General features: G+C 38.9%; 2 protein-coding genes across 3 annotated transcripts in view; both read right to left on the bottom strand.

Moving 5' to 3' along the window:
• LOC127038947 (phospholipid-transporting ATPase VA-like) overlaps positions 1 to 13,455 on the bottom strand; it is a 143,492-nt gene that overhangs the window by 42,786 nt on the left and 87,251 nt on the right. For both annotated transcript variants that reach the window (XM_050931976.1, XM_050931986.1), the window contains 2 exons: positions 11,732 to 11,862; positions 9,640 to 9,892 (listed from right to left, as the gene is read on the bottom strand). In XM_050931976.1, the coding sequence (XP_050787933.1) occupies positions 9,640 to 9,892; positions 11,732 to 11,862 (384 nt within the window). The remainder of the gene's footprint in view (positions 1 to 9,639; positions 9,893 to 11,731; positions 11,863 to 13,455) is intronic.
• The window catches only part of LOC127043515 (phospholipid-transporting ATPase VA-like), an 84,766-nt gene that overhangs the window by 49,374 nt on the left and 21,937 nt on the right, over positions 1 to 13,455 (bottom strand). Inside the window, exons 6-7 of the mRNA XM_050937375.1 lie at positions 11,732 to 11,862; positions 9,640 to 9,892 (exon numbers count right to left, since the gene is read on the bottom strand). Of these exons, the coding sequence (XP_050793332.1) occupies positions 9,640 to 9,892; positions 11,732 to 11,862 (384 nt within the window). The remainder of the gene's footprint in view (positions 1 to 9,639; positions 9,893 to 11,731; positions 11,863 to 13,455) is intronic.

Here is a 13,455-nt window from a genome sequence, read left to right as displayed (position 1 = left end):
GAGTAGCACTGTAGCTTCCCTATTAGGATAAAGGAGTCACCCTGGCATGTTGGTAGCTAGACACCTGCAAGAGGTAGTCTTGACACACCAGGGGAAGCTCCATGACCAATATCTTCCAGGTAAACTGCAATCAGTATTCCCCCTCCTATACAAGCGATTTTTCAGCTGCTGTATTCTATGTCAGGAATACAGCATTATGAACATTGCCCTGCCACCATGAGCTGAAACAAGGGAAAGATCAAAATTAAACTTATTTAAATTAGTAAAAATGGAGTGGTGACAGTGAATCCTAATGTTACAATGCATATAAATGTGTAATTGTTTATAATTATAAGGATGTAATAATTAATAAAGACAGTTTCAAGTAGTTACAGCTAGGGATAACAAGATGGTGGTTTTGGAATAATTCAGCCTATAAGAATCAGGCAGGCTAAGATGAAAAAAAGGTTACTCCAAAACCTGAAGGGAAGGTTCAATTGAGCATGGCACAGGTTTTCAATCAGGTCCAGCTTTGATTGAGAGATTAGTTCAGTGACTGTGACTGGTTCACAAGAACAGACCAATCAGGGAAGGCTTAAAGATGATTGGTGGAGGGTATGCTAATAATAAGGATTGAGGAAATAACTAATCAGAATAGGCCAAAATCTATATATAAGGCAGAGGACTGACAAACTTGAGTCACTTAAGAGAAGAGCAAGTGAAAAAACGGGAGAGGAAGAAGGAAGATCAGAAGAGGGCTGAAATCACTTAAAAAGGAAGGAGCCATGGCAGCAATAGTTAAGAAGTAGCCATGACAGAATACAGGGGAAGAAGATGGAAGAGAAATAAGCATGAGGACTATAGTATAAGGAATCAATAGGACATATGAGTTGTCTGCCTGAGATAACAAAGTTGGATGTCCATGTACGTGTGTATTTATTACTAAGTATGCAGTTTTAATGTTTAAGAACTTGCTGTCAGCATCCTAAATGTGACTGATCACTGCATGTAGACTGTAACCACTTAAAAACTATTTCCAATTGCATAGTATTGCAGTATTGGGTACTTTGATATGCATACCTGAGCTAACGGGATTAATAATTTGTTTCTTGATATATGCTTTTAAGGTCAGGGAATATTTGCATATTGCATAAAGATTATTTTGTTTTTTGAAGTATACTGTCTGAGTGTCAATCCTTCCATCGGAAGGTTGTCCTCCTAAGGGTCAGCAGAGTTAGTCTATCCTGGGGAAGTTTTCCAAGGGTCAGAGGGAAACCCTTAGTAAAACCCTGACAATACCTCTCAGGTGGGCCACCCCCTTTCACCTAACCAAAACAGACAAATTGACAAGTGGGTTACTGATATAGGCAGACCATTGTGAGGGTGCCTGGAGTCTGATTTTGGGGGAAGCATCTGAGACCCCCTTCTCCCCTCACAGATCAGTGCATGACACTCAGCCCCCTCCCACCCTGTTGCCACTTCTGAGGAAGAAAAGTGCCAAGGTTCCACCCTTCCTTCCCCTCCAGTTCCTTAAGGCAGACTCACCAAACCTTTTCTTCCCTTAATGCCTGAGAACTATTTTAATTCTTATGAGAATTTCCCAGGGCATAAGCTAAGAGAAAACTTCCTCTGTGTATTGAAGGCCTCCGATTACATCCATGCTGAATGCCATTGTGCTTGTGTATTAGACGGGTTAAAAACACACACTAAAAATACACTTAAAACACACAATTCTAGCTTTGCTGACCCACCTTCCTTCCTCAGGGACAAATTAAACTATTATCCTTTTCACAAAGCAAAAGAAAATGAAATAGGAAAAAACAAATCAGCTACATGAATGTGTTCAAAACACCCCACCGTTAGCAGGTGTTGAACCTGTAGGGAAAGGGTTAAGTGGGCCCTGACACGGATGACTTGTTACCCTGTATAAACATAAGGGAGGTGAGCAGTCATGAGGGCGCAACAGCTGACTGTGGGGAAAAGAACTGAGTTGATCTTTATCATCTTTTTTAAAATTTCCTGTTAATAAAGTCAAATCCCCAGGATGGATGCAAGGTGAGTTTGGACTGGGCAAATTATGTCTATAGGTCAGATAGGGAAAGACATCTGTGTTGGGATATGTAAGGGTTAAGTAAAGACCTGCGTAACCACTAGCTTGGTATTAGGGAGGAATGCACGGGCAGGCACTGTCTCTTTGCTTGATAGATAAAGTGCTATCCTTCTCCCTTCCCTTCTGCTTGTTAAGGATCAATAAGCGTTGCAGCTGCATAAGGAATGTGGGTGTCTAAAGAATACCCTTTGTGTAAAGAAGTGTTATCTCTTCCTTCTTTCCTTTCCCAGCTACATAAATGAGCTCTGGGTCATGGATCCCTCTTCCCTTCCCTGTGAACTGCTCATTAATGGAACTATGGCTGCAATTACTGCAAAGAAATATATCTTCAAGGTAAAAATGTCTGTAAAATATGCTTAATGCTGTAAACAGTAAATAGGGGTGGGGATAATTATATTAAGTGTATGGGTATTCATATTACTAAATAAGGGTTTGGGGGGCATTGTAGTAAATGTGGGTATTTCCATACGAACTTAGATAAAAGAGCGTGATGGAATTAATTCAGTGCTTACTCGACAATTAGGTTGAAGGGAACAAGTACTGCAATAAAGAAGCCCATTTACTCCATCTGCCTCTGGCTCAGCCTGCTCTTCTTTTCATTCTCTAACAATCTGCTCACAAGAAAACAACAGTTATGGTGCAAAATTGACATAAAACTGAGAAAGTGATCTTGCTGCATGACGTACGCCACCCTAGCCGAATCTTCACCAAGGACAGACAGACAAAATGCCAAGAGGGATCTCATTTTCCCAAGACAGTGACTAAGAAATCTGGCTAATCCAAATGGAAAATGATAGGGTTTTCACCATTCCTTTCCCTCTGAGCTTCCCTTTCACTCTTCCACTCTCTGGATTCACCTCTCCCAAAAAAAATTGGAGGGAAGGGAAAATGCAAAGAATGAAAAATTATAGGTTCTCTACTGTGTGTGACTGAGCTCTTGGGAATTAAACTTGGGTTTGGACAGTCAATCATTCCATACACAGTGAAAAAGTAAAATTAGAAGGATTGGTGACCACATTCCTGGACGAGTCTACTATAAAGTTAGATTTTGGAAAAACATCTGGGGCAGATGCCAGGCTGATCATCATCTGGCTGTAGCTAAATCATATCATGTGTGTCACAGACACAATCAGGTCATTAACTGCTGCAGGGATCTGTATGGTCAGTTTTGAGACGTTAGGTGTCAACTAATTGTGTCAGTAATTCCATGGATGTTGGAAGAAGAGCATTCTGAAATCATGGTTTTTATTATAAGATGGGGATTATCTTTTCTTTGGTTGTCTATACAGTTATTTTTAGACTGCTAGTGTGAAGCCTACTAGCCTGAGTCTGTCAACTTGGGCTGGAAGGTTCACTCCAAAATGCTGCGTAGACACTGAGACTCTGGCTGGATGATGCTTTGAGCCCTATGCTGGCCTATCTCATGCACCTGCCCCCCACACACTCAGCCCATCACAGACCCAGACAGCAGAAGGTGGAAGTGGTGCTACATTTATCTATTCTTCACACCTCAAATCTAACAGAGGTGCCTCAGATAAGGAATCTTCATTCCAATTCATTCATCTGACAACAGAAACCAGAGCCAAAGCTCATTGACACCTTGTGCAGACCATCACCTCATTAAGAAGGCATCAGAGCTCTCCCAGCTCCCAGGGAACAAGAAAGACCTCTAATCCCGATTCAACCACAAAGACCCATGGGCTCCACCAAATTCCCAAGCAAGTTAAAGGACAGAGGCACTCCCCTCTACATCACTGAAAATATCACACGTTTGGGATGGCTTTCCAACAGCCTGGATCTGTTCTCCCTTTGTTGGTGATTTAACCAACAAAGAAGTTACCTGCATTCCCAGAGATCAGTATATTTAATTCTCAAGAAGTACTGGAAACCCTGAAGAAGTCTTGACCCAAGCTCTGTGAATCCAACCTATGCCTTCACAGTTCAGGCAACTGCATTTGTCTGGTCAACCCTCAGTAGTTCGGCCCAGGTACCCACTCTCAAGCTTCCAGCTTCCCAGCTATTGCCTTTCTTGGGTGTCTCCCTCCCTTCTGACCAGGGTATTTCCAGGCTGCGGAGTTCCCTGTCTTCACTGTGTTATTCTCAGCAGAGACAGGATGCCTAAGCTCTCCTGCGTGCTCTCTCTTGAGGGAGGGTTAACAGAGTGACTGCCCACAGCTGCCATACAGCTCCCCCTATGCAAGCCTATTTTATTCCTAAGGTAAAAAAGCATTACTGAGAAAACATTAAAAACAATAAAAGAACCTACCCTAACATGGGCTCAGGCAGGAATAGTCCTTCAGTACCCCAGCGAAAGGGTTTCCTTGTGGTTTCAAGTTCATACTGAACTTGAATTAATATGCAAATTAGATATAATTAATTTAGGTTTAACCAGAGATTGGGAATGGTTGGGTCATTACACTAACTGAATCTATTTCCCCATGTTAAGTTCTCCTCACACCTTCTATGGGTCATCTCGATTATCACTTCAAAGGTTTTTTTTTCTCCTGCTGATGATAACTCATCTCAGTTGATTGGACTCTTACAGTTGGCATGGCTACTTCCACCTTTTCATGTTCTCTGTATGTATAAATATCTTCTGTCTGTGTGTTCCCTTCTATGCATCCGAAGAAGTGAACTGTAGCCCATGAAAACTTATGCTGAAATAAATTTGTTAGTCTCTAAGGTGCCACAAGTACTTCTGTTCTTTTTAAGTTCATCACAGTTTCAGCTCAGAACAAGATCCTAACCTTATAGGGCCTCAGGAGGCCAAGTCCATCCACCTTTCCCTAAGGACTGGGGCCCTCCATTGACCAAGGACTTGTCCATTTGCTGGATCAGGAAGAAGGACCTAAGCCCATTTAAAACCAGGTGATTTAACCAAAAATCCTTTCTTTGTCCGGAAAATTCCATTTGAATTAGTATATGGATACCTCTTCAGGGGATGGCTTCAGATAAAAAGAGGAATTTTACATTAGCATCCCCCTCGCCCTAGAAGAGTTATGTGCACAATTGCCTATTTAATAAAATAGATTCCAAATGATATCAAACCTAACTCAGTAAGGTTTATCTTAATTCAGTAAAGTTCATCTTAATTCCACAAGGTTGGACCACAATGTTGCAGGATTTTGTCAGTTTGTCACACCTTTCATGGTTCGTTAAAGGGCGTCATGAGCAACTGGTGTCACTCCTGACTGAAATAGCCAATGCCTTATTCAGGGAAGAAATTTTTCCTTCCTCATCTGAACACACAATAGCTTGACCAACACTGAAGAAACCCACTTCGGATATCAGTACTAGCTAACTACTGGCCAGAATCCAATCTCCTGTTCCTGACCAAGTACATAGAGAAGCTAGCTAAAGGCCAATTATACACTTATCTTATTGAAGCTAGTATCCTAAATCCAGCGCAATCTGGATTCAGCCCAGGATGTGGGATGCAAACAGCTTTAGTGGCACTGATGCATTATGTCCTGCTGTCAATGGATAGAGAATAGACTTCCATTATCATCCTTCTGAACCTCTCTGGAGCTTCTGATATTGTCAACCATTAGATACTTCTGTCCTGCCTTAGAGAAGTTGAAGGGGACCAGGGAAATGTGATATAATGGTTTAAGTCCTTCCTTGTGGACAGTTCCCAAAGAGCAGTGATGGAAAATTACACCTCATCACTAGACCTCTCATTTGTGGAGTCCCACAAGAATCAATTCTCTCAACTGTCCTATTCAACATGCAACACCGGTGAACTGATCAAATGATAGGGACTTAAGTACTAGCAACATGCAGGTGACACACAATTCTGCCTGTCCTTTGCTATCTACAACCACATCATGACCATCAATATGCTTGGACAAAATCAGCTCATGGATAAAACACAACTGGCTGAAGCTGAATCCAAGCAAGACAGAGGTGATGCTGATGGGTTGAGAAAAGCAATCTGAAGAGCTCACAGCCACAGTTCAGTCTTCTTTGATTCAAGATACACACTTGCAACTGATCAATTTAGTCTTAGTTTAGAAGTAGATTTCCCACTAACCCTAAGCTCTCACATCGCAGCGTCCCTGAATAATACTTTCTACCATCTCCAGTTGGCTAGGAGATTCCATCCCATCCTGGCAGATGATGACCCGGGCTTGGTTATACACAACTTTGTGACCTCCAATCTGGACTACAGCAATGAAATATATCTGGACACATCAGCCCTTAGGACACTCCAATTCAGACAGAATGCTGCAGCAGTTCTCAGCAACACAGGCTACTTGAGAACATCACACCTATCCTCTTCTCCCTATACTGACTTGATATTCTGTGGGAAGCCAAGTTCAAGGTTTTAGTACTTATCTTAAGGTTCTCCATAGTCTTTGCCCAGGATAGCCAAAAAAAAAAATCTCCTAAAGCTTTTGGATGAAGATTATGATTGACAGTTCTGCTTCTCAGGCACAATAGAACTTTCTACCATAAGGGTTAAACTTGTCTGTTCTGGAGACAAGACTTTCTCAGGGGCTGGTTGAAACTGTGGAAACTGTGGAATGAACTCCACATAGGAAATAAGGATCATCACAAACCTCATCATCTTCCAATTCAAATGCAAGGTACATTTCAACCTTGCCTTCCCTAACATAAACACAGGGTAGTGTGTACATTAAACCAAAACCAAAATTCTACCAAAACAAAATTCTGCACTGTACATGCAATTTTCACAGTGGGAAGAGGATGAATGAAAGTACACAAAGCACATGTGACAATTGTTACTTATGCTGCTTAGTGCACTGCTGGAAGGTGCTAAAATACTGTGGTGATAGGGCAGTATAAAAATCTAGACAGAACAGAAAAAAAACCCAGGGTGTGAACAAAGTTTGTAAACATAACACAGGTCACGGAACTAAGCTGGGAATACCAGGCCCAATCTGCCAGATGAGTTACCAGGTACCACCAGATTACATTCCTATATAACAAGCTCAAACCAAAAAGCTCAGAATAGAATTTCTACTTCAAGTACATTCGCTCCCACAAGGCACCACAACAGAACATGAATTGTGCATTTCAGCATCTAAATCATGACATTGACGTAACAGTTTTAAATCAGATCTTGCCATGAGTTTTAATTTTATTTCATCACCTCACAGACTATTCAGTTTGGTTCCTAGTGTCAAATTACTATGACTGAAAGAAATACTATGATTAACAGAAAAAGGCATGGATCTTTAAAAACAATAGCTAAGATTATGCAGGGAGGCCAATGGGTTTAGTTTGGTTTTCTGGGTCCTTAGTACTCAATCAGTTTTAAACTTGCATATGTGGCAAGACTGGATCTTGTTATAAGTGGCTGATTTTAGAGTTCTATAAACCTCATTTTAATCCACAGCCAGAACTGACTGGGTCAAATGGACAGCATCAGTTATTAAATACATCCCAAACACAACCTGGTAGGATTGCTGGCTTCTGGTATGTATAATGGAAGGGCTTCCTCAAATCCTTTGTATTTAAACACAGGAGCATAAAGTGTTATAGATGTTTTTAATGACAGGAAAAACAATTGAAGGAGGGATCTTATGTGACCTGAACTAGTGGGTAGTCAGCAGGTGGGGAGACAAAATATCAGTGGAGTAACTTCACAGAAAGAATGGGCCTGGGAATCAGCCTGGAGAATAGACATTAAAAATCTTGAGTGAGAACACTTATTTACTGTGTCATTGATCCTGAAAGTGGAGAATAAAAACAATGAAAATTATGACCATTTATACACAGAAAGGCAAAGAATTAGGTCAAGATCACTTTATAGAGAGAAGAGATTCAAATACTATGATTAAAGGGAATTGCAATCTTAAAAATCACATTTCAATCTGAAAATTTTGCACCAACTAGAATTACAAGTGAGCATAAAGATGCCTATAAATGAGAGATGGTAAAGAAAAAACACTACTGTATTTTGTTTGCTTTGTGTTTTTGATAATTTTGTATAATTGTCAGTTTTGCTGTTTTGTTTTTATTATTTTCTAACATTTATCCTGTAATCCCAAATCACTTAAAAAAAGTATGAGTAGACTTGAAAATGATATTACATGGTAAGATAAAACATTTGACACTTAATTTCTTCTTTACTTACCCATCAAGACCCAAGTGTAGGCTTTTGTATTTGCACTGCAACACCTGATGCAATCTAACCCATAAAATACTGCCCTTCCTGCACTGCTTTAGTTAACCATAACGCCATTAATTCTTGGAAGGAACACAATATGCCCTGAAATCTGAGGGTGGGAGGTAAACAAGAAGAACGAAGAGAAGCAGTATGGTCTACTATTTAGTGCACAGAACTGGGAGTCAGGAAATGTGCTCTAGATTCTAATTCTACTTCTGTCTCTGACTCACTGTGAACCCTTGGGGAAGTTTCAACTTCTCTTTTTCTCAGTTTTACCATCCGTAACACAGTGTTAATAATATCATCCTACTACCTCTGGTAGGTGCACTGATTTCTTCTTAGGAAAAGTGGTGCAAGTGCAATATATGATTGCTATTTAAAAATATTTTATTTTAAAAATAAATTCACTCTGTAATTTAAGCCTCCACAATATTCTGTTACTAACTTGGGATCTCATACAATTGTAAATGTCTTTTTTAAGTTTACAGTTCACCTTTAATAAATCTCTCTTATTCCATTTCTGATGTGTTAGCTGAACTTGCCAAATGAACTTCAAGGAAAGAATAATGAACTGCAGGTTAAAAAGCTTAATTACGGCATTAAGAAAGCCAATAAAATATCTATCAAGTAAGCAAAGAAATTTGAGAATGTAACATCTTTCAAGTCCCAAAGGATACAGCTAAAATGTTAGGGGGGAAATAGTTTAATACAAATTACATACAATCACAAAATCGGAAGTCAATTAATAATTTTAAGAGGTTGACGAGATGACACCTGGATGACAACTAAAGGGAACCTCATTCCCTTGGGGTAATTAATTACATTTTAATGCTTCAAAAGTTAGCTACTTGAGGATGTTCTGTTCAGTTACAATATTTGTTTGGCAGCAAAAGAATGATAATTCAGAGATACTCATCACACTGGGGCACTGAAGTGAACAGGATAAAGCTTAAATAGATGAAATATTATTACAACAGACTGTGCTATTGTGTTAACATGAAAGCCACACTAGTAACCTTGTTCACCTTTCGTTCTTCACACTGATTGAGTATCTTGGAGTGAAGTTACACATTAAGGGATAGATCTAGCAGTGTAGTCCCATTGATATCAATGGTACTATTAATGTGTTTAAAGTTAAGCACATTCCTAAATGCTTTGCAGGATCAGAGCGTAAACCTACAGAGAATAGCAACCTTGACAACATACTCGAGATCCCATAGAATTGCTGATAAGATTATAATTCCGAATTGAACAGATGTCAAGTTATAGCTATTTTTACAACCATCATTGTGGTGTCTGATGCACATATCATAAATCCTACATGATTTGTTGTTTGTTTTAAGATCATAGTCCCTTTTTTTGTGTGATTGAAATCAAACTGAAGTAAAACCCTTGGACAGCAAACAAGGCTCACCATTAGCATCGTGGGAATACTCTATTCCAGAAACAGTGCATCTTCGGAAAACCATCTTATTTTCAGTAAGAGTACCAGTCTTGTCTGAGAATATATACTGCATCTGCCCTAAGTCTTCTGTGATGTTTAAAGCTCGACACTGTAGCTGAGAGTCTGTCTCTTCATCATATAAATCCTTGTCTTGATGAATGAAAAACACTTGACATGCTTTAACTATTTCAATGGATACATACAAAGAAATGGGAATCAGAACCTAAAATACATGAAAAAACACACTAATTAGAAGAAAATAGAGGCATTGATATAATCTAATCAACTTCATGGCAGACGAAAATCACAAAGAGTATATGTACTATACTGTACCTTAAAGAGTTTAATAGGCTTAGATTCAATATTGTAAAGTAATTAGAATGTTTGCAAGGAGTTTACTTGGACAGATTAGAAAAGCCTACGGTGCAATTGTACAGCTGAAATCCATAATTATGTCTGGAAATGTGATTATCAAGGCTTGGAGAGAAGCAAACGTTTTCGGGGTAACAAGATGAGCTTGAAAGAAGCTAGGAAAGGAAAAGAAGGGAGGGGGAGAGGAACATACAGTACAGTCAGAATCCTGCAAATACAAAAGAGTATCTTGCATCAAAAAAGGGATGAATAGCTCCCACATTTTATCTGTGTAAATAACAGGCTCTACTAAATTAGCTTTCCAGGAACAGGAAAGGTAAAATGAATGATTGGTGGAAGGTTCTGCAGAGAAAGCAATATTGTCAGTTGCAAGTTTTGAGCAGCCGTTCAGCTGAATGAAGAACATATTTTGTAATTGCTGAACAAAGTGTTAACCTAAGAGAGTTTTCCTGAAAAAAAAAATCAGCAGTTTCTTGGGGATTTTCAAAAACCCATGAAAGGCATTGTCAAGGTTTTTTTCCCCACTCTGAACTTATGGGTAAAAATGTGGGGACCTGCATGGACACTTCTAAGCTTAATTACTAGCTTAGATCTGGTAACACTGCCACCACCCAGAATTCCAGTGTCTGGGGCACTCTCTGTCCCCCCAAAACTTCGTCCCCTCCCTGGGTTGCCTTGAGGGACTTTACCAATTCCCTGATGAACACAGATCCAAACCCCTTGGATCTTAAAACAAGGAGAAATTAGCTATACCCCCTCCTTTCCCCCCCCCACCAATCCCTGGTGAGTCCAGATCCAATCCTCTTGGATCTTAAAACAAGGAAAAATCAATCAGGTTCTTAAAAAGAAAGCTTTTAATTAAAGAAAGAAAAGGTAAAAAATTATCTCTGTAAAATCAGGATGGAAAATGCTTTACAGGGTACTCAGATTTATATAGCCCAGAGAAAACCCCTCTAGCCTTAGGTTCAAAGTTACAGCAAACAGAGGTAAAAATCCTTCCAGCAAAAAGAAACATTTACAAGTTGAGAAAACAAACATAAGACTAACACGCCTTGCCTGGCTAATTACTTACAAGTTTGAAACATGAGAGACTGATTCAGAAAGATTTGGAGAGCCTGGACTGATGTCCCATCCCTCTCAGTCCCGAGAGCGAACAACAACAACAACAACAAAAAAGCACAAACAAAGACTTCCCTCCACCAAGATTTGAAAGTATCTTGTCCCCCTATTGGTCCTATGGTCAGATGTCAACCAGGTTTACTGAGCTTCTTAACCCTTTACAGGTAAAAGAGATATTAACCCTTAACTATCTGTTTATGACAGACATCATTTCTAGTTGAATGTTCCTTGCACATGTTTTTCAGTGCAGAAATTTCTGGTTGTATACAAAATTTAGCTTGGTCAATTAGACTTGTGGAGTGAATTGCGGTACATATACAGGTACCAAGGATGGCTATTTAAACAAAACCTATAGTAAAGGGTGAATACTTCCGTAAATCTGTTCTGAGTTTTCTTTAATAGAAAAAAGCCTCTTAACACATTAAAATCATAATCTAGAAAAGGCAAAGGCCACTATTTAATCCATCCCTCTTCAGTGCAAGATCGTTCCCTTCACTAGTATGCTATTTTCTAGTGCTCTGTCAGTTCTAGTTTTACATGTCCCAAAGACATAGACATTCACACTTGTTACCTGAAAAACTATTATCATTGTCAAAAATATATATACTGCAGCTAGAACTGGGGATAAATAGTTGCCATCAAGCCCGGGAACATCGAAAACTGGTTTCTTCTCACCATATTGCCACACCCATAGGCCATGACCTGCAAAAAAGTTGAAATAGATGGAAACTTAAATTAACATCAAGAAATTAAAAAAAACCCACAGCATTAGTTTATTTTGTATGTGTTTGTCTTTTAAAGTGACCAGCAAAGGGGAAAAAAGGGGAGAGGGAGCTTGTGCCTTTTCCTACTTTGTTCTAACTTATGAAATAGGCCTGACATATTTTTTATTAATATGCATTTTTTACATTGGAAACTTAAGTCTTGTCTGCCCTGGAATACACCATGGCGACTGGAGAACTGGTGAAAAGGTGATCATCACAAAAGTCAAAGGAATGGAAGCTGAGCAACTAAGACGAGAAGAGATTTTAGTCAGACTATTTCAATCTCTTTGTTTATTGTCTTTCTTTGTTAATTCTGATTTAGTGCAAGGAAAGTATTAACATTTTGGAGCAGTGATGTCTTTACCAAATATACGGCAATCCCACCCTTTTAATTAGGGTGTGAGAAAAATCAAACATATACTCTGAGACATATAACAGGTTCTCCCATCCCAGACAGTAAAGACCTGAATTGATATTTCTGATATTGGGTTTTTTCTGCTTGATTTTAATATAAATACCTTAACACCCCCCACCTCCCACCCCGAAACCTAACAGTCTTTCTTCTTTATATGTTATAAAGCAACAAAAAAGGAGTAAAGCCCATTAAAAAAAATCCTTTGTAAGGCACCTCTATCAAGTTTCTAAACTGCCCCTTGTCCCACAATGAAATAACAATAAATAAAAATGACATTGTCTCACTAACTATTTTGCAGCAGTTCAGAGATTTACATTATTTATGCTCTGTTGTGTTGATAGCTATTTTTAATAATCTGGAGTAAAAATGCTAAAAATTCTGCACTTGCAATGGATTATATCCAGTTTCTTTTTATTAAATGTTTTGATTTTTAAAAGACCTAGTGATTTTCAATGCCACAAATTTATGAATTCCCAACTTATGGAGATGTCTTAAAAAGGCTTGGTTTTCAGAGGGTGGGTACTCAGCACTCTGAAAAAACAGGGCCCTTCTCAAGGTGATTCAAGATGGGCAACCCAAAATTGAGGACCCCCAGATCTCTAGTCACTTTTTCAAATCTTGGCCTCTCATTTTAGTTCATCTTTGATAGACAATATTTATAAGAAAGTTATGGGGATACAAAACTCATTTTTAACAATTGTCAAAAAAAAGAAAAAAAGAACCACTACTGTTACTAGGGTTCTACTCTAAAACAAATTGGAAATCGTTAGGATGAAATGCTGGTTTTGGATATGCGAGTTGCCCATTGAACTCAGTGGGAACAAAGAGCATAATAATAGTTTTGCCCTCAACTTTCATATTTAAAAGAGGATTAGCAACAGCTGGAAAAAGGACACAATTAAGGGTATTAAAATGACATAGAAGTTTCAGTAAAATACATTTGGGGTTGCCAAGAAAAATTCCGAACTTATGTACTACACACAACCAGAATAAAACCCAAACATTACAAAATATGGAATTCAAAACAAATAGCTAAAGAAATGTTTTGCATACAAACCTTTACATGAAATTCTCAGTCTCAGACCAATACACACACACACACACACACAGAGTCTA

This window comes from Gopherus flavomarginatus, chromosome 1 (genome assembly GCF_025201925.1).
Source record: "Gopherus flavomarginatus isolate rGopFla2 chromosome 1, rGopFla2.mat.asm, whole genome shotgun sequence".
Classification (NCBI taxonomy): Eukaryota; Metazoa; Chordata; order Testudines; family Testudinidae; genus Gopherus; species Gopherus flavomarginatus.
Note: the sequence above shows the minus strand (reverse complement) of the source record. Positions and strands in the feature narration are given on the sequence as shown.